This window comes from Culex quinquefasciatus, chromosome 3 (assembly GCF_015732765.1).
Source record: "Culex quinquefasciatus strain JHB chromosome 3, VPISU_Cqui_1.0_pri_paternal, whole genome shotgun sequence".
NCBI classification, from domain to species: domain Eukaryota; kingdom Metazoa; phylum Arthropoda; class Insecta; order Diptera; family Culicidae; genus Culex; species Culex quinquefasciatus.
Genome location: NC_051863.1, coordinates 18090819 through 18113463, shown reverse-complemented (window position 1 = coordinate 18113463; position 22645 = coordinate 18090819). Strand labels below are relative to the sequence as shown.

General features: G+C 36.6%; 1 protein-coding gene across 2 annotated transcripts in view; it reads left to right on the top strand.

Moving 5' to 3' along the window:
• The window catches only part of LOC6049904 (transport and Golgi organization protein 2), a 68389-nt gene extending 45960 nt beyond the window's left edge, over positions 1-22429 (top strand). Inside the window, exons 1-3 of one of the 2 annotated variants that reach the window (XM_038263053.1) lie at positions 8076-8181; positions 13325-13582; positions 21538-22429. In XM_038263053.1, coding sequence (XP_038118981.1) covers positions 13423-13582; positions 21538-22235 — 858 coding nt within the window. In that variant the 5' untranslated portion in view covers positions 8076-8181; positions 13325-13422 and the 3' untranslated portion in view covers positions 22236-22429. Of the gene's footprint in view, positions 1-8075; positions 8182-13324; positions 13583-21537 lie in introns of those variants that run through there. The other variant, XM_038263052.1, reaches the window with a different exon arrangement.
• Positions 22430-22645: the final 216 nt, after the last annotated feature.

The following is a 22645-nucleotide window of genomic DNA, read 5'->3' as shown; positions in this document are numbered from 1 at the left end:
CTGTGAGTTGATTTCTCGAGATGAGATAGACCAAATTGGCAGAAATTTGGGGTGAAGACTCGCAAGACATATCCGATTTTGAAGTTTTGCATTTTAAAAAAGAACAAAAATCAAGAACATTCGATTTTTTATGTGAAAAACATAAAAACATTTTTATCTTTTTTTTAAATAACCTTTTTGAAAATCAGCCTTCGTCATGCACACAGGACTGGTTTAACAAGTCATCACCGAAATTTTGAGCCGATTTGGTCAAGGCAGTTTTCAAATATCGTGGCACCGGTTTTTCGAAAATGCTAACTTCATATACCGTAATCTGGGGTGAATCGGGTCAACAGTCTGAATAGGGACATCAGTTTTTAGAGCACTTAAAGCTTTTAAATTTGGAAATGGATGTACATTTTTAGCTGGCCTGAGTCTGTTCTAACCGAAACCAACCAGAAAAATCAAAATATTGTGCTCCAACATGGTTAAAACTGCTGTCCCAATTCGCCCCATGTGTCCCGATTGACCCCAGTTTACGGTAGCTGTATCTCGGCTATGATGCAATCTGTCTTCAAATTTATTTTTGTTAATAGTTGAAAATGTATGATTTAATGTCCTGAATACTGATTTTAAAATAAGTTGAAATTTGTGCTCAAACCAGCCTATGACATTTTTGCCGATTTACATGTATGTTAGTTTCCACGTGGTTTATGGTTGGTCCCTTTCTAGTTCACATCACAGCATTTTTGGGTCATACAGTTAAGAGTCGATTATCCGAAGGCCTTGGATACATTTCACTCGAATAATCGATTGTTCAAATAATTTAATTAAAAAATATCTTTGTCTTATTTTTGACTGGCGAGCTTAAGTATGACCTCTGAGCCACGGTAAAGTGATTTTTATTTTTATTTTAACTCGAATGGCGGCCAAAATGGCAGTTATGACATACACAGCAAAAAATCCGACCGTGAAATCGCATGCAAAAGCATGCACGTAAAAAAAGACACTTAATATTACGCACTGAATTCAAACCCAATACCAACCGTAAAGACTGGCGCCTTTGCCCGCTCGGCCATCAGACCGAAGAAGAATGGAAAGGATAAATGCATATTTGAGCATGACATTTCGGTCAAGCATGTTTCCTATACTGATGGGCTACATATTTCAGGGTGTAATATTACATAAAATTTCACAAAATAATGCAAACGTTATTTTACACCCAAGCCTTTTACAAGCAACTGGATTACTACTTTTTTGATGTGTATTTAAAAAAGGCATTTTGTAATTTAATAGGCAATACACAATTCAAAGATGTTGAAAGTAAACAAACAAAAAAACCATAATTCGAATTATCCGAAGCCATTTCAGACAAATTTGAATTGTTGATTGCCTATTTAATTACAAAATGCTTTTTTTCAATGTGTCATAACAGCCATTTTAGCAGCCATCTTGGATTTAAAAATTTGGACAAACGAACTTTGAATAATCGAAACTTTGGAAAATGTAGCTTCGGGCAAAAATGCAATTCAAACTCATTAATTGCAGTGTTGGTTAAATCACTAGCTTAAAATTTTAACAAAAATATTTTGGGCTGTTACTGTTAAATTTGGAAATGTATAAATACGAAACATTCCTTGTATGCACACGAATATGCATAGCGTTGGGAACCTTGAACAGGTTGGTTGAACTATTAGTGCTTTAGAACCGCTTAGGCCGCTTCATTGACTGCAAACTAAAACTATTGCCAACAGCCGTCATCAGGGAAGCGTGGGTTAAGGGGATTTTTTATTTGTAAAAAAAAAAACAAAACTTAACGCTGATTTGAAAAGTTTACAAAAATAAAGACTATTTTAATCGGCATTAATTAACATTAGACAAAATTATGCTCATTTTAGCCTTCTCGTCCCCGAATTTCAATTGCAAGCTGCATTCAAATGCGCAAATTAATTTTAATTCTAATAGTAGTCTGTTTAGAATATTAATGAATGGATGCATCGGCTAATCCGGACGGGGGGAAAGTGAAAAAGCTTCGCCAGTTGCCATCCCTAAAACAGCCAACCCCCGTTCTGCATACACTAGTGCAGTAGAACGCGACTCTGCAATTGCAAATGCAAACTCACTCACACACTTGGTACACTGCCGTTCTACGCATAATTGTCCCATGTTCAAAAAAGGACAACTGAGAAAAACGCGATTGAAATTTTTCGATCGTTTTCTGTGTTTCTACGCATAATTGTCCCGTGGGTCCCTGTTCGCCCTATATGTCCCTTATCACCCAGGTTAACATTTTATCGCCCTTATTTATAATCCTCTTGCAGATAAACAGGTAAACAAGATAAAATGCTTCGTAAAACTCATGATTTCGTGATAGAAAATACTTCGTGGGACAATTATGTGTAGAATTTCAACGATGGGACAAACAGACTTGGTGTTGTTTTCAATGATTTTCTGAACAAAGTACTAGATTTTATGTGTTTTTCTGAAAGTATACGTAAAACTAAACTTAAAAATGATAAAAAGTCAGAATCGTCCAAAAATGACATGGGACAATTATGCGTAGAACGGCAGTACACGCCATAAATATTATATAAACGTGCCATTGACCTTAACATTCGCTCTACTTTCGCCACGCGCTCGGGACGGCTGCCTGCGACTTAGAATGAAATAGTGCACCATTCACAGTACAGCACTAATGCATACATATGAGGAAGTGCAGTGTGCCAATCGGGATTGGAGGCATGAGCACTCGAGCTGATTATGTTATTATAATTTTCGTTCAAATGTATTTAAAAATTTGACCGAATTTAATGCTGTTGGTAGTGTACTATTTTAGATTTCATTCCTAGATTTGAGAGATTATGTCATCAGCCTTGGAATATCTAATTTTAACAATTCTCCATTAAAAAAAAAATAACATAGAACTTAAAACGTAAAATGCCATCATTGCGCATAGAGAGAGAGGAGCTTCAAAGTTTAGCCGATTAAAATATTCAACATAATAAAATTGAAAATAATAAAAATACGTAAAAATATGTATATTTTCAAAAATATTTGAATTATAAGAAAACTTTCCATGATTAGTTTTGACCCGTTTTGATCAAATCTCCAACTTATTTGACTGAAAAAATCGCCCCAAAATTGTTTATGCTCGTCGTGGTCCTGAACCCCTATGTCAATTGGGTCCTAAAATGAAGCTTAGATTGCTGATATTATTGTTTACAACGATAAAGCTTATTTTTCTGAGTACAATGACCCTTTGTACGACCACAAAGAGTTTAAAATGGATTTTTAAATCAATTTTGAAAAATTAACCTCGCGGTCCTTCTTGACAGAAAAGCTCCTACTTGACAGCTCGTTCCAAGAAGACCATAGTTGGTCCATCGAAAAAATGTTGTCTTGTCAAAAATTGTTTTTTTGCATTAAAATGAAAAAAAGTGATCAGGAATGGTTTTTAATCGTGTTTTTTACCGTTGTACATAAAAATTGACACAGGGCTTTAGTACCCAATTGTTGTACAAAGGTAAAAAAAACACGATTAAAAACCATTTCATTTTTAGGCAAAAAAAATTGGCAAGACAACATTTTTTCGATGGATAAACTATTGTTCCCTTGGAACGAGCTGTCAAGTTGGACCTTTTCTGTCAAAAAGGGCCGCGATGTTAATTTTTCAAAATAGATTTAGACATCCATTTTAAATCCATTGCGGCCGTACAAAGTGTCATTGTACTCTTATCTTGACGTGAAAAAACATTCAATTGGGTACTTAAGCCCTGCACTGAAATAAAAAATAGTACCAAATTCCTTTATTCTAGGAATTTTGCCTCTTTTCCTTATTTAGTAATCGGGTTTTTTGGATTACTTAATAAGGAAAGGAGCCAAAATTCCTAGAGTTTAGGAATTTAGTACATTTGTTTTTTTTTTTTTCATTGTATGTCAATTTTTATGTACAACAGTAAAAACACGATTAAAAACCATTTCTGATCACTTTTTTTTCAATTAATTGCAAAAAAAAATTACAAGACAACATTTTTTCGATGGTTCAACTATGGTCGCCTTGGAACGAGCTGTCAAGTAGGAGCTTTTCTGTCAAGAATGAACCGCGAGGTTAATTTTTCAAAATTGATTTAAACATCCATTTTAAACTCTTTGTGTTCGTACAAAGGGTCATTGTTCTCAGAAAAATAAGCTTTATCGCTGTAAACAATAATATCAGCAATCTAAGCTTCATTTAGGACCCAATTGAGGCTTCACTAAAAAAAATTAAAAATCCATCTCTTTTCCTTATTTAGTAATCGGGTTTTTTGGATTACTTAATAAGGAAAGGAGCCAAAATTCCTAGAGTTTAGGAATTTAGTACATTTGTTTTTTTTTTTTTCATTGTATGTCAATTTTTATGTACAACAGTAAAAACACGATTAAAAACCATTTCTGATCACTTTTTTTTCAATTAATTGCAAAAAAAAATTACAAGACAACATTTTTTCGATGGTTCAACTATGGTCGCCTTGGAACGAGCTGTCAAGTAGGAGCTTTTCTGTCAAGAATGAACCGCGAGGTTAATTTTTCAAAATTGATTTAAACATCCATTTTAAACTCTTTGTGTTCGTACAAAGGGTCATTGTTCTCAGAAAAATAAGCTTTATCGCTGTAAACAATAATATCAGCAATCTAAGCTTCATTTAGGACCCAATTGAGGCTTCACTAAAAAAAATTAAAAATCCAAATTATTATTATTATTATTATTATTTTGCTTTTCGGGTGTTTTTGAATATATCTGACTCAAGGCGGTTGCAGAAACTCCCAGAATGCAACATAAACAATTGGGTCCTAAAATGAAGCTTAGATTGCTGATATTATTGTTCACAGCGATAAAGCTTATTTTTCTGAGTACAATGACCCTTTGTACGAGCATAAAGAGCTTTAAATTGATTTTTAAATCAATTTTGAAAAATTAACCTCGCGGTCCTTCTTGACAGAAAAGCTCCTACTTGACAGGTCGTTCCAAGGGGACCATAGTTGATCCATCGAAAAAATGTTGTCTTGTCAAAAAAAAATTTGCATTAAAAGGAAAAAAAAGTGATCAGAAATGGTTTTTAATCGTGTTTTTTACCGTTGTACATAAAAATTGGCATAGGGCTTTAGTACCCAATTGATTTATTGAATATTTTCAAAAAAAACAATTCAGGATTTTTGTATTCAACTCGTTAAAAGCCTGTTTTTTCTTCAGAATATGTCGTATTTATCATTTATTTTAATGTCAACTTTTTAGCAACTAGTTACATAAACTACTATTATTACATAAAAATACTATTAAATCATAAAAATGTCACGAAAATTACATATTTTGACATTGGACTTCAGTTCAATAGCTGCTGAGATAAAGGCATTTAAGGCCGCAGCAAATATTTTTTGAAATTTATATCTGTCGGCTCTAACCAAAGTCGAGGGGTGGGGGGGAATATAAAAAATACAAGCCTAGCTTTCAACATTTAGATGAAAAAAGTGTTTTAAAATGCATTATACACGTGCCCAGTTGCTTTCCAATCATTAGTTTTCAAAATATCGATGTATCGACGGATTTTTTTTTTCGTCGGACTGTAGGGGAGATTGGGGAGACTTGATCCCCGGGGACACTTGATCCCAAGCCTGTATCTCGTCAGCATGTGGGTAAAACAATTAGCTTTGTTCTAGAAAGTTGTTCGAAATTGATTAAAACTCACACTTTTTAAAAAGTGCTGCAAAAAACCTCCAAGAGATCATTTTTCTTTGTTTTGATATGTTTAGAAATCACTCAAAATTTATTCTAAAAAATATTTTTTTATGCTTGATAAACTTATCAACTACAAAACCCATTAGCATTTGATGGTAAATTTATCGTCATACTATTTTACAATCAATTGTTTAAAAAAGTACGTTTAGGGAGACTTGATCCCTACATTTTTACAGTCACTGGAATTACCCTCAAGCTTAATTAATTGGGATGGGATTTCGTACATAGTTTCCTTTAGTATAGTTGTACATAACTTACTGCAGTTTGAACCATTTTTCAAATGTTTTGTTAACAAAAAATACCAGCTTTTGTGAACATGCTCAATTTTGGTCTGAAAAAGAATATTTTAAGGTTTTAAATATTTTACATACTAAACTTGTTTTATTTTGAACACAAACGTACAGGTTTTATGTGAAATTGCTGTAACTTATAAAAAATTAAAAGTTTGGATAAATAAGAAACATTTTGCTTAAGATTTCATCAAATTGTTGAAAGGGGGATCAAGTTACCCCTAACATTTTGAAAATGCCGGTTCAAAATATTTTTTAAAAACACTTAGCATGATTCGAAGAGTTCATCTGATGAAATACCCTTATCATTCAAACATAATTGAATGTTTATGATTTCAATTGATGCAAAAAGTTCAAAGTTTTGTGAGAAATTGACAGAGTTACGTGCGATACAAAAAAGGGGATCAAGTCTCCCCACTCTCCATTAATACATTGGTATTTTATGAAAATTTAAAATATTTTCAAAGGAGTTCAAACATGATAATAAACGCAGTAAAATGCTTTTTTACTGGTTTTCAGTTGATTAAAGTTTAATTTTCATAAAAAAATTTAAAGTTTTTCGAAAAAAATATTTTTTTGCCCCCCTCCCCGATTATTCAGGCCGACTTTGAAGGGGGGAGCGACATAAACTGTGAAAAATATTTCCAATGGCCTAATTATTTGTTAATATTATGTTTACCTGTTGAACTCTGAAAACCATTTTTTTCGATTGATATTCCTTTTAGAAATATTAGTCAGATTATCAATGCCTTTCACAAAGAATTGGAAATGATCTGTTCACAGTAAAAAAAATATTTTAAGGGGTGGTGATTTTTATTTCTTAAAAATTACGATAACTTACATGCATTTTATCAAATTTATTGTAAAGTGTTTTTAACTGAAAATCTTACATCAATGAATAAGGTTGAACAGTTTTTGATCATGATATTAACAGCATTTTGTTTCTACAGTTTGTCATAACAAAGTTCACTTTGTAAAAAACATGTCGAAAATGTTGTGGGACAATTATGCGAAGAGCGGCAGTAACGGGGCATAAAATGTTGAAAAAAATTGTAATTTTTTAAAAATTGGAACAACAATTTTAAATAATCTCATCTCAAATTGTAGTTTTATTTTTACTTTCTTTTCAAATATTTCTATATTTTCTTGAGTTCAACTGCTCTGCTATGTCCTGAAAATTTTGCGTTTTTTTTTTTGGTATCATAGGTCAGCGATTCTCAACGGGGGTACCGGGCCTACTTGATTAACATGGCAGGAGGTACCAGCCTAGAAGAAGGTTGAGAATCGCTGTCATAGGTGAAATCAAAAGTTGGCGATTCCTCTACAAAAAAAACAAGACTATCTAAAGATTTTTGTGTCCTAAAAAAGTTTTTCTCAGATAATAGTAAATGTTTCTAAAATTATCCTAATTAATCTAAAATTTTTAAAAAAATTATCCGGACTGAATTTTCCGCAAAATCAGAAAACGCACAATCACTATTTATAGTGCAAGGCTGCCGCTGTCCATCACACCTCCTCACTAGCTCAATATCACCGGCACATAAATTATTCCTCTTTATCTGTGTCACTACCACCTCTATCTGCTGTCACTGAGCTGTGTTATCAGGTAGTGTTGACCACCCAATCCCCACCTCATCACATCTGGGGGGTCATTTACAAACTACGTGGATATTTTTTTTTTGGTTTTGGCTTAAAAAATGTCCACAAAAGAAAATGAGATGATGATGGTAGGGCCTAAAAGAATGTTCTCTCGTAATTAGTGAATGTCCCCTACGGCATTAGGCATCAGTCTAGTTTACCAAACAAAATAACACACCGCAAAAGTGGCTTTACCATGCGGAAAATATATTACACATATTAGTACCAGAGAGTTTTGAACACTTTAAAAAATGTATAAATACTAGAGTTCTATTTGAAATGGCCCTATAAGCTTATAGGACCTTTAAAAACTGTAGAATTGACAACCTGAGCTCAACTCTCACAGCACACCAACTTTTTTTTTGCTGTGTTATCACAACCACTCCAACGAAAAAGTTGTCGTCACTTCTTGCAGTCAGTCGTTAACATTTGGACACCTCAACCAGTAGTGAACAGATTGCTGCTGCTACTACTCGCACTGTTGGTGACCTCCTTCAAATTGTGAATATCATTTTTTTACTAGAATAGAAAGATTAATCACACAAGAATATGTTATCAGCATTTCTCTGCATTCTGTGATATTCTCAAGCTTGTAATAAAACACAATAATGCGGTTTTCAACGCACCGCTTTATTCGTCCATCTTCGTACACAGACTGACTCACTCCCGCTCACACGCTTATCTTCGTTTACCTAAACTGAACACTAATTTAGGCATAACACGGCTAATCTAGAATGCCACATCCTCCCCTTCGATAAATTATGAATGAATGATAACATAAAAACTATCACTTGTATTGTAACTCTTAATTCTAGGTTATTGCTGAATCGTATCGTAGAAGTGATGTACACAGCGTTCGGTCCCTCCGGTAGTCATCATCAGTTCTTTGAATTCCAAACGATTGCTCCTTCTGTACTTCCCTCATCCTCTGCTACCGCTAAAAAGAAAAAAAAAACAAAACGAGAAAAAAAACAGAGAAAAGCAAACCACAAACGAAAACATAATATTAACCGAACAGTGATCTAAATCAAATTTAGCAACTTATACCATAAAGTACTAAACTTATTTCATAATTTTCATGAAATGTTCTGATAGTGCTAACAATTGCAAATCCCTACAGTTTGCCTGTATTTCCCTAATTCCTTTTGTTTACTTTGATCAGGCTTACCCACAAACAGTTTATTTTATATTTCTTCAAATCATACATTTACCATAGAGCTAAATGAACATAGTATTTTAATAACTTTTTCTAATGCTATCTTTGAAATCCCTTACAATAATAACCATCCTATATATAATCCTAATCATCATCTGAAGTCGATTGCTCAGTGAAGAGAAGGTAGCGGATCATCACGAGCTGGACCTTATCACGGCGCCTTTGGGAAGGCGACTTATGGTATGTTACCATTAGTTGAGTAAAAATTGAACTGAATCCGCGTTGTAAATGCCAGCACCCATACTCTTCAAGGGTGCTCTCCTTGTGGGAACTAGGAAACTATTTACATTAAAAATAACAAAGAACTATCGTTTGTATTTTAAACTTGACATATTCATCCAGGTACAAGTAAAATGATGTTCAGATTCCTACATTATACAAATTTCTAAAAGCAAAAAAAAAAACAGGTTGTTCGCTCAACAGCATTAACTTGGCGTTCTCTATTGCGAGATTCCTACTCGAAACTTGGTGTCCGAAGGTTTGATTGTTGAGGCAATTGCAAACCTCTTTTTACACCATCCACCCCGGGATTCAAACTGACGACCTTTGGATTGTTAGTTCATCTGCTTAACAGCGACTCTACCAAGGCAAGACAAATTGCTATTTATCTTTTACTATCTCCTACTCGACCAATAACAAAAACTCTTCTTTATTGCCATTCTTAATACACAACCAACACAGTAGAGCCAACTCGGGTACCATGTCTCGCCTTTTCCGAAAATGTTGAAACACGTGTAACCATCTTTCTATCATGTCAGCCATTTATTTTGCCTTACGTTTCAATGATACTGCCAATAGGGACCTAAAGCCCAACGGAAATGTTTATGTACAACGGTTAAAACACGCTTAGAGTAATTTATGAACACTTTTTTTTTTACTTTAACACAAATAAAAAGGAACAAGACAAATGTTGTTTACGATGGATCAATTTTCCATTTCTATCCCTTTGTGGTCGTACAAAGGGTAAATATACTCAGAAAAATAAACTTTATCGTTATAATAAATTAAATCAGCAGTTAGAGCTTAATTTTGGTACCCAATTGTGAATGTGTCACAATCAAGATATATTTTGTTTTGTACAATACCTCTCTGCAATATGGAACCATTTTATCCAATAAGTTTTGTTTACAAAGAAAATAATTCATGTGTATGTTACATGTTTTTTTCCTCTGTTCTTCCATTTTTTTTCGTACAGGTACCTTAGGGTGATTTATTTTATTTGTCAATCTTGATTTCATTAAAAATATTTTTTTTTCCGTACAGGTACCTTAGGGTGATTTATTTTATTTGTCAATCTTGATTTCAATCAAATCAGTGTCCTGATTTATTATTAACATAAAATTTAAAAACTACCTTGAAGAATCACTTCAACAAACTCGAACGATAAAACACAGCTGAACCGTACCGAAAAGCTCAAAATCTGACTGCTCGTTACTGAATAATTTATTCTGATGCTTTGGTGATCTTATATAGCTTTCAGCTATACTATTCATTCATTTTCTATCCTATGATTATTAATTTAAAACAAATTGTATATTACTCTGAACAACATTCTTTGGCTGCATGTCTTGTGATTATCCTAAAAAAGTTTCATTCAACTATTAAACAGTTGTTTGCTATGGATCAAATATGTCACTATTTTACATAAACCTGTTCAAGATATTTGGCCATAAGTTTAACCAGACTCATCTTTCCATAACACTTTCTACTTCTGTTAACCTTTGGCTAAAGCCATCTCAATTCTTTTGGATTCCGCTGGCCATGGACCCACCTTCTTTTTCCAAACAAATTTTAATCTGAGTTGGTCATGGCCTAAACCCGACTCAATTGTCAGCAACTTTTTTTTTTCAAGCAGGTCATGGGCTAAACCCGGCTCAACTATCAGCAACTCTTTTTTTTTAAATCATCGGCTAACCCCGACTCCGCTTTGTAAACACACTTTAGTTTAAGTTGGTCATGGGCTAAACCCGGCTCAACTATCAGCAACTCTTTTTTATGAAGGTCATGGGCTAAACCCGACTCCTCTTTTCAAACACATTTTAGTTTGAAGTTGGTCTTGGGCTAATCCCGACTCAACACTTTTGGCTTTCGCTGGCCACGGGCTAAACCCACCTTATTTTTCCAAACACGTTAGTTTAAGTTGGTCATGGGCTAAACCCGGCTCAACTATCAGCAACTCTTTTTTTTTCTAAGAAGGTCATGGGCTAAACCCGACTCCTCTGTTCAAACACATTTTAGTTTAAGTTGGTCTTGGACAGAACCCGACTCATTTGTCAGCAACCCTTTTTCCAAACAGGTTATGGGCTGAATCCACTTTCTTTTTCAATTCTTTGTTTGCTAGTCATAAACCTAACCCGACTCAACTTTTTTAAACCAATTGCATTTTTTTTTTCGACCAAGACTTCCATTCTTAACTTTCAAAAACACTTTGGTTATAGTTGGAAATGGGTCAAACTTGACCCAACTACCAGAAATTCAACATTGTTTTTTTTTTAACTACCACTCTCGTTTTTTTTTTCATGCTTTGTCTCTGCTTTCTTGTGAAACTTCCTTAAACAGTATAACCGAACTGTACTTCTAGCCCATTTATTGTTCTTATAGTTCTCCCATCGAATCTAATCGAATTTCATCGTAAAAATCTAAATCGGTAATTTGTACACCACTTGACCAGAACAGTTGGAATACTTTCATCCTTTATTCGAAGATAGAAAAACAAACTATTTTTAGATAAACCTGTAATAAAACAACTTGGCGCAATTATTTATGTGACCCTTTCATATTTATTAGTTAACATTGGCAGTAAAATAAAACTTCTCTTTTCAGGTTCCTTTTATCTAATTTTACTGACTATTCCCCTTCATACTAACTTTCAATGAATCGTACCTATCAGCTGCTTCATTTTTTCCATCTCTGAGAATGATAAAAAAAATCGAAGCATATCTATTTCTAATTAAAATCTTGTTATGTATCTTTTTTTCCAATCCAATCGCTAAATGTTTTTTTTTATAACTCTCACAATCCCTCCATTTCTCATTTTAAAAATGTGTAGAAATAGAACTTTAACTTCAAATAATGCTTCGTCACCAATTAATTGACTTAATTGATTTCTGCCAAGACAAATTCCATTTTTTTTCCGTATAATTTTCGTATAGTTTCTTCTTGACTCGGTTCTTCCTTGATCTGAAATGCACACTAACAGGTTGTCCTATCTAATGCAACAATAAATGACATATTACGTTTACATGACATAATTTAGAATTTTTCATCCTGACTGGCAAATAATGTTAGAAATACAAACCATTTTTTTTAATTATTGCTCATAAATATTGTGGATTTATCTGATAGCTGGATTTTTAGCATTTTGTCACGGTCATTGGAAACGGTGGTGGAGAGGCCTAGGGATTCCCATTTGGCGTGTAAATGTTCAATTCATGGACTAAAAACATTGGTCCCAAATCACTTCTCCAACATCAGTAATAATTGTTCGATTGCTCATGCAAACCTTTAATTCAGCCTAAAATGTATTATTTTTCTTGAAAAATAGTTTCTTTCTAACAACATGAACACCTCTAGGGCCTGCTCGATGCTGCCATCATGCGACCGCGCGCTTTGTTTGTTTACCAACACAGCTGCAGCTGGATGGTGAGACGAAATGAGGGGGGAGAGGTTTTGACACTTCCCTTGCCCGTATCTGGCCCGCCGCCTATTTCGTCGGCCGCCTCCAACGACCCAATAAGGAAACCGACCGCAAAACACTAAACCACAATAGAACAACTTCCAGCTCAATCAAAGAAAAATCCCTTTCACTCCTTAGCCTTAGTCACCCTACTCACAGTTGTCTCTTTTACCCGTTCACCTCTTCAAGCGTCGACTCCTCAAACCTCCTTCACTGCTACCAAACACAGCTCGACACGGCTCCCACCTGTTATCAACGCCTTCCTCCTCCGCAACCACTCATTCTTCCTCGCTGAATGAAATTCGACCGACCGACTCATAAACGTCGGGCTCCTGTCGGACTCCAATCACGCACTGGGCCAACCTAAGAGCTCCTCCAACCAAGCCACCAACCAAACGAAAACAAAACATAACTCACGCGTGAAAATGTACAAATTTTCTCCTTTAACACAAAACACAACATTATAGATTGAATCACTACTCTTCTTCACAAAACAAGGGAAAAATCATCATGGCAGGATCGCCAATGTGATATTCTCAAGCTTGTAATAAAACACAATAATGCGGTTTTCAACGCACCGCTTTATTCGTCCATCTTCGTACACAGACTGACTCACTCCCGCTCACACGCTTATCTTCGTTTACCTAAACTGAACACTAATTTAGGCATAACACGGCTAATCTAGAATGCCACACATTCCAAAAAAAGAGAGTGATTAGACGCATTTTGACGGTCATTTCTTGCACTTTCAGATTGTGACCGGGACCAAAAAACGGCAAACGCAACGTAAAACGCAGCTGAGAACCAAAAGTGAAAGGAACCATCGGGCAGGCAGATCGAGTGAACGGTGATGTGTATCTTGTTCATCTACGTCAACAGTGGCCACGGTGGCGACGGAGATCCGGTGCTCGGCGAGTATCGGCTCGTACTGGCCTCGAACCGGGATGAGTACTACGCCCGGCCGGCCAAGATCGCCGCACCCTGGGACGAGAGTCCGCACGTGATTGGAGGTAGGTTTTGAGATGTCATTTATTCGGCCAATGCAGGTTAATACAATTAATTTAGCGTAGAGATCAAACAAATTTACGAAAATTTTAAGTCAACTATACTTTTTGTCAAAATATGATAGATATGGGTTACTGAACAGACTTCAAACAACAGAATTGAAATTAGCCCAAGCAACACACTTTGTCAGATAAACGTATTTCCTAACAGGTTGTATAACCAATCCCCCTTGTTACCACAACTTGATCTACAACTCCTGTGAACTAGAAAAAGCGCACTTTTTTCTTTTGTATAACTTGCCAGAAAAAGATGCAAGTTATCAGAGTAAGTTGTACAAATGTATTTGACAACACTGTGCTATCTAACAAGAGATTCAACGAAAAAAGGGGGTGTGGTTTACGGCTGTGCTGTCAAATCAAAGCGCACACTGGAAAGGAAAGTTAGATTGAAAACAGCTGTCTAACCGTCGACTAACTTACATGTAAACAAACGTTTCTTATTAGAATTTCAATCAACGACAAAGCTAATTAAAAACGTACGCTTGTTTCTGCAAGATTTATTTAAAATAATTTGAAATTGAAATTTAAAAAAGAGAAGCAATCATGGCGCGTATGTGATTAGTGAGAAATTCCCTGCATGGCGAACTTTTTAGATTTTCCTTTTTTGGTGAACTTCCTCTTTCCCAAGATTCGATCCGATGACTTCGACGATTTGTTGTTATCTCCACGGCAGGTCCAGGCGCGCTTCCATAGCTCTCCACGGGGCTTCATAGTAAACAAGCTGGCCCAAGCGTCAATAAGAAGGCTGCTGTCTGTTTTGATAGCTAAAGAACTTAACTCCAACGAAGGCTGTCATTGGAATTGAAGTTATATAAGTTTGTTTCAAGTCAGTTTTTATAACTCCACTATATAACTTTGTTATAACAAACCGTATCAACTGTTGTTTTCTCTATCATAAACTCTATAATTTGTTAATTTGTATAGCTTTTACCAGCGATATGTTCACAAATGAATCGGTCAATAATCAAAACTATTGCAATAAATAAACATTATTGAAACTCTAAATTCCTCATGTACAAATTTACACCACCTAACAACACGCAATGTTAAGTTGAATATGTATGTTGAACATCAGTTATATAATCTATTCTCCGATAACATTTGTGTAACAAAGCGAGAAAACCTAAGGTTATTTATAGAATGGTTGGCCACGCCCATTTTTCAGCAGATGCCGTCACATGACAATGTTAGATAAGCAGTGACACAAACAGTGCAATATTGTTTTTATTCAACAAACTGTTTTCGAGTGAAACATTGCAGATAAGGGAACAGCATCTTGGCATATCAGCACTTTGACGTTCAATTACAGCTCATAAAAAGTATTTTCAAGTAAAATAAAGTGATAAATAGCTCAATAGGAAGTGAGCAAGCAAGTTTCTATCAAAAGTGTTCCAAAATAAATTGTTTAAATAGTGAAAATCAGCAAATTGGATTGAGTTAGGAGCAAGTGCTTACCCTCCCAAACATGTGAAAATATTCCCTATGTTGTGTGTTAAAGTTGGAAAAGAGTGAAGTTGACTGTGTTGTAACACTTGTTTGGAACAAATCTCAAGAGTTACATAAGTCAGGTATACAAGTAGTGAAATAAACTGTTATTTAACTAACGTTGAAATTTTTTCTCGTATGTTGATCAAAAACAGCTGTCTAACTGTTATACAACAGACGACAAGTTATGAGTGCTACTTGGGCAGAAGACCCAGAACATCACCTCGTATCGGTAGACAAGTCCCTGAACCTCACTGAAGATATCCGGATATGATTTGAGGTCAAAAATTACCCACCTCCGCCTTGTTACGACGGCAGATCCATGGGCCATAACTCCCGGGACTCTACAGAAGACCCAGAACATAACCACGTATCGGTAGACAAGTCCCTGAACCTCCCTGAAGATATCCGGATATGATCTGAGGTCAAAAACTACCGACCTCTACTTTGTTACGACGGTAGATCCTTGGGCCGTAACTTCCGGAAGTTCTTGGAGAACTTCAAACATCTCTACAGGAACAATAGAGTATCTTTGGATGACCTAAAACATCACTACATACAAAATTCCCCGAGACACCCTGAAGCTACGCAAGCATGACCTCCAAGTCGAAAATACCTCATACTAGTGGATGTCCGAAGGTTTGATGATAAAATATTTTTCGACAATCAACATACCATGATCACAAAACCCTTAGTCGACATAACAAGAAATCGACATAACTGACATAACATGCCGGTGGGCACATGCTATTTTGTCGACTTTCCCCAAAAAATAGTTTCACCAAATATTATGTTCAAAATAAAAAATATTGTACCATAAACTTTTAAGAAGAAATACAAGAAATTATTCTGGCATCACTGTAACCGGACCCAACAGCAGAAAAGCGGGAGAGAGCGTGAGAGTGCAAAAAAACACGTGGAAATATTTGCTTTCAAATTTTTTTTTCGGAAATAGCCAAATATGCAAATATTTGTTAGGCAAACTATGACTTTCTATACACCAAATTGTAGGGAATTATCTCGACTACAACCTAATAAAATATCATGCCTAAATTTGTGTTTTATAAGTACAAAATATTCATGCGAATTCGACATACTACCAAAATATGCCACTAAATAGCTAATATTTTACGTAAAACTCAATGAATCATGTTCAAATTTTACCCAGAGATACTTTGGGATGTTGTCAACATATGTTAAAGACGGTTTTTTGAAAAACATCTTAGAATTCGAGAAATAAATATTCTCCCAAAAAATTTGGATTTGCTGCCCGATAGCCTTAATCTGTGGGAGTAGCAAAAATAAGGGGGAGCGCATGGTTCACCTCCCAAGTAGCACTCATAACTTGTCGTCTGTTGTATAACAGTTAGACAGCTGTTTTTGATCAACATACGAGAAAAAATTTCAACGTTAGTTAAATAACAGTTTATTTCACTACTTGTATACCTGACTTATGTAACTCTTGAGATTTGTTCCAAACAAGTGTTACAACACAGTCAACTTCACTCTTTTCCAACTTTAACACACAACATAGGGAATATTTTCACATGTTTGGGAGGGTAAGCACTTGCTCCTAACTCAATCCAATTTGCTGATTTTCACTATTTAAACAATTTATTTTGGAACACTTTTGATAGAAACTTGCTTGCTCACTTCCTATTGAGCTATTTATCACTTTATTTTACTTGAAAATACTTTTTATGAGCTGTAATTGAACGTCAAAGTGCTGATATGCCAAGATGCTGTTCCCTTATCTGCAATGTTTCACTCGAAAACAGTTTGTTGAATAAAAACAATATTGCACTGTTTGTGTCACTGCTTATCTAACATTGTCATGTGACGGCATCTGCTGAAAAATGGGCGTGGCCAACCATTCTATAAATAACCTTAGGTTTTCTCGCTTTGTTACACAAATGTTATCGGAGAATAGATTATATAACTGATGTTCAACATACATATTCAACTTAACATTGCGTGTTGTTAGGTGGTGTAAATTTGTACATGAGGAATTTAGAGTTTCAATAATGTTTATTTATTGCAATAGTTTTAATTATTGACCGATTCATTTGTGAACATATCGCTGGTAAAAGCTATACAAATTAACAAATTATAGAGTTTATGATAGAGAAAACAACAGTTGATACGGTTTGTTATAACAAAGTTATATAGTGGAGTTATAAAACTGACTTGAAACAAACTTATATAACTTCAATTCCAATGACAGCCTTCGTTGGAGTTAAGTTCTTTAGCTATCAAAACAGACAGCAGCCTTCTTATTGACGCTTGGGCCAGCTTGTTTACTATGAAGCCCCGTGGAGAGCTATGGAAGCGCGCCTGGACCTGCCGTGGAGATAACAACAAATCGTCGAAGTCATCGGATCGAATCTTGGGAAAGAGGAAGTTCACCAAAAAAGGAAAATCTAAAAAGTTCGCCATGCAGGGAATTTCACTAATCACATACGCGCCATGATTGCTTCTCTTTTTAAATTTCAATTTCAAATTATTTTAAATAAATCTTGCAGAAACAAGCGTACGTTTTTAATTAGCTTTGTCGTTGATTGAAATTCTAATAAGAAACGTTTGTTTACATGTAAGTTAGTCGACGGTTAGACAGCTGTTTTCAATCTAACTTTCCTTTCCAGTGTGCGCTTTGATTTGACAGCACAGCCGTAAACCACACCCCCTTTTTTCGTTGAATCTCTTGTTAGATAGCACAGTGTTGTCAAATACATTTGTACAACTTACTCTGATAACTTGCATCTTTTTCTGGCAAGTTATACAAAAGAAAAAAGTGCGCTTTTTCTAGTTCACAGGAGTTGTAGATCAAGTTGTGGTAACAAGGGGGATTGGTTATACAACCTGTTAGGAAATACGTTTATCTGACAAAGTGTGTTGCTTGGGTGTAGAGTCCCGGGAATTACGGCCCATGGATCTACCGTCGTAACAAGGCAGAGGTCGGTGGTTGTTGACCTCAGATCATATCCGGATATCTTCAGGGAGGTTCATGGACTTGTCTACCGATACGTGGTGATGATCTGGGTCTTCTGTAGAGTCCCGGGAGTTATGGCCCATGGATCTACCGTCGTAACAAAGTAGAGGTCGGTGGTTTTTGACCTCAGATCATATCCGGATATCTTCAAGGAGGTTCAGGGACTTGTCTACCGATACGAGGTGATGCTCTGGGTCTTCTGTAGAGTCCCGGGAATTACGGCCCATGGATCTACCATCGTAACAAGGCAGAGGTCGGTGGTTTTTGACCTCAGATCATATCCGAATATCTTCAGGGAGGTTCAGGGACTTATCTACCGATACGTGGATACGTGGTCTTCTTTAGATTCCCGGGAGTTACGGCTCATGGATCTACCGTCGTAACAAGGCAGAGGTCGGTGGTTGTTGACCTCAGATCATATCCGGATATCTTCAGGGAGGTTCATGGACTTGTCTACCGATACGTGGTGATGATCTGGGTCTTCTGTAGAGTCCCGGGAGTTATGGCCCATGGATCTACCGTCGTAACAAAGTAGAGGTCGGTGGTTTTTGACCTCAGATCATATCCGGATATCTTCAGGGAGGTTCAGGGACTTGTCTACCGATACGAGGTGATGCTCTGGGTCTTCTGTAGAGTCCCGGGAGTTATGGCCCATGGATCTACCGTCGTAACAAAGTAGAGGTCGGTGGTTTTTGACCTCAGATCATATCCGGATATCTTCAGGGAGGTTCAGGGACTTGTCTACCGATACGAGGTGATGCTCTGGGTCTTCTGTAGAGTCCCGGGAATTACGGCCCATGGATCTACCATCGTAACAAGGCAGAGGTCGGTGGTTTTTGACCTCAGATCATATCCGAATATCTTCAGGGAGGTTCAGGGACTTATCTACCGATACGTGGATACGTGGTCTTCTTTAGATTCCCGGGAGTTACGGCTCATGGATCTACCGTCGTAACAAGGCAGAGGTCGGTGGTTGTTGACCTCAGATCATATCCGGATATCTTCAGGGAGGTTCATGGACTTGTCTACCGATACGTGGTGATGATCTGGGTCTTCTGTAGAGTCCCGGGAGTTATGGCCCATGGATCTACCGTCGTAACAAAGTAGAGGTCGGTGGTTTTTGACCTCAGATCATATCCGGATATCTTCAGGGAGGTTCAGGGACTTGTCTACCGATACGAGGTGATGCTCTGGGTCTTCTGTAGAGTCCCGGGAGTTATGGCCCATGGATCTACCGTCGTAACAAAGTAGAGGTCGGTGGTTTTTGACCTCAGATCATATCCGGATATCTTCAGGGAGGTTCAGGGACTTGTCTACCGATACGAGGTGATGCTCTGGGTCTTCTGTAGAGTCCCGGGAATTACGGCCCATGGATCTACCATCGTAACAAGGCAGAGGTCGGTGGTTTTTGACCTCAGATCATATCCGAATATCTTCAGGGAGGTTCAGGGACTTATCTACCGATACGTGGATACGTGGTCTTCTTTAGATTCCCGGGAGTTACGGCTCATGGATCTACCGTCGTAACAAGGCAGAGGTCGGTGGTTGTTGGCCTCAGAATCATATCCGGATATCTTCAGGGATGAACGGTGAACCTCGTTGGATAAATGTACGACTCGTGCTGAAAAAATCCTCTTTTTGCAACTTGTTGCATAAACTACTATTCTCGAGTTTTGTATTGTTTCGATCATGCCCTGTTTATTTAATTCCTTTCCGCCCAGAGCAAATCGATTTTTTTTACGTTTTTCATCATTACTCGTAATTGAATCGATCAAATTGGATGAAATTTTAATGGTTGTAAGCTAACATTCTATTTAAACTAACGCAGGTTAAACCAGATTAAAAAAAATGCATGGTTGCTAAGAAATTTAATTTTGAAGACAAAAGTTAGTAGTGCTCTGGAGTAACCATGGGCGTTAGAGGGTTAACTTTTGACAGTTTTTTTTTCTGGTTTATGTAAGGTTTAGGTAATTTTATGAAAATAAGATTAAATAGATTTTTTTTTAAATCAGGCAGCTCAGGAAAAAATATATTTGGCAATGATTAATTTTTTTGAAAATTATTTTTTTATTTATTTATATTTGAGCAGTTCTCTCAGATTTCGGTCATTCGATTTTTTTTTTGTATTTTTTAATCCGACTGAAACTTTTTTGGTGCCTTCGGTATGCCCAAAGAAGCCATTTTGCGTCATTAGTTTGTCCATATAATTTTCCATACAAATTTGGCAGCTGGCCATACAAAAATGATGTATGAAAATTCAAAAATCTGTATCTTTTGAAGGAATTTTTTGATCGATTTGGTGTCTTTGGCAAAGTTGTAGGTATGGATATGGACTACATTGGAAAAAAATTATACACGGTCAAAAAAATTTTGGTGATTTTTTGTTTAACTTTTTGTCACTAAAACTTGATTTGCAAAAAAAAACACTATTTTATTTTTATTTTTTTTTTTTTTTTGTTATGTTTTAGAGGACATCAAATGCCAAATTTTCAGAAATTTCCAGGTTGTGCAAAAAATTTTTGAGCGAGTTATGAATTTTTGAATCAATCAAAAAATCGAAAAATTGGTCGCAAAAATTTTTTAACTTCATTTTTCGATGTAAAATCAAATTTGCAATCAAAAAGTACTTTTGTGAAATTTTGATAAAGTGCACCGTTTTCAAGTTAAATCCATTTTTAAGTGACTTGTTTGAAAATAGTCGCAGTTTTTCATTTTTTTTTAAATTAGTGCACATGTTTGCCCACCTTTAAAAAAATATTTTTGAAAAGCTGAGAAAATTCTGTATATTTTGCATTTTTGAACTTTGTTGATACGACCTATAGTTGCTGAGATATTGCCATGCAAAGGTTTAAAAACAGGAAAATTGATGTTTTCTAAGTCTCACCCAAACAACACACCATTTTCTAATGTCGATATCTCAGCAACTAATGGTCTAATTTTCAATGTTAAAATATGAAACAATCGTGAAATTTTTGCGGTCTTTTCGAAATTTTCAAATCAAGACTAACATTTTAAAAAAGCGTATCAGATTAGAATGTATTTGAAAGGTTTCTTTCATTTTATGAAGAAGTAATAATATTTTACCAATAAAATATTTTTTGCCTATGGACATTTTTCAACAATTGTTTATCAGTTTTTCCAAATGTTATAAGAAAACAAAGGATTTGTTTATGTCGTTGTTGCGATTAAGTGGTAGTAGAATTGACTAATTTCATTGCTAGAAACAATTCCTCATATTGAAAATATTGTAAATTGTAAGAATAACGATCGAACGAGCGATTGTTCCTTTTGCCCCAACTTCAAATTCAAATGAGCCTTTGCAGACAGTACTTTTCGATTGCAGAATCGATTTTGCACAATAAAAAGAAAAATCTAACAATTGTTAGCAATTTGAATAATTTTTCTCAATCTTTCCCCCAAAATGCAGGCCGCGACATGGAACCGGGTCGCGAGGGTGGCACCTGGCTTGCGGTCGGCAGCGACATCCCGGCCGGAATCATCCGCGTAGGAGCCCTGCTCAACGTTACGGGCGAGAACAAACCCAACGTAACTTCCGGTCGCGGCCCAATCGTGGCGGATTACGTCTCCGGCACAACCTCGAACGAAGATTACTCCCGACGGCTGCTGGCCGCGGACAGCTACGGGGCGTTCAACTTCGTCTCGGTCGAGCTGGATCGGACCAAAGCTTCGGTGCTGCACGCGAGCAACGCCCCAACCGGAATCACCCGGTGTGAACTGACGGCTCCGCTGGGATTCGGCAACAGCACGATGGACGTTCCACTGGAGAAGGTTCGACACGGTCGCAAGCGGTTCGGCGACATCGTGGACAAGCAGCTGAAGGTGACGACGGACTGCGACAGGGACGCGTTGGTCGAGGACCTTTTTGGGCTGTTGAAGAGCAAAGAGAAGTACTTCCCGGACAAGGAGCTGTCCCGGCGGGCACCGGCTCAGGCGGAAAAGCTGGCCAGCATCAACGTGCGCTTTCCGGAGGCCGGGTACGGGAGTCGTACCCGGACGGTCATTCTGGTGGACCACCAGAATCGGATGGAGTTTGTCGAGGAGACGATGGTTTCGACGGATCCGGAAGGCGAGTGGAAGAGGACGCACATTCAGCGGCAGTTTTGAGATTACCGGGGGGGAGAAACGGAACCTAATACGGGTGTGGACCAATATGCATCATCATCAGTGAAACCTGCTCAAGGATAACGTAAAATGTGTTTTTATATTTTTGAGATTAAAAATTGCGAGATTAAATGGTAGTTGTTTGAGAGATTAGGTCTAAAAAATAGACGACTAATAAACAATGTTTTCCAATGCACATAAAACTGAAGCAACATTTGAAAAGGACGGTACGGCATTGCTCTTACTGCCTTTCGTCCCATTGAAACATGTGTAATGAAAGGTCGTAAGAGCCGCCCCTTTTAAATGTTGCTCCAGATATGAAACAAATTTCTCATAATATCACGTTCCATTTCTTTATCAATGTTCAAGACATTTTACTTGGTTAGTAAATTCTAAAATTCTAAAAAATCTAA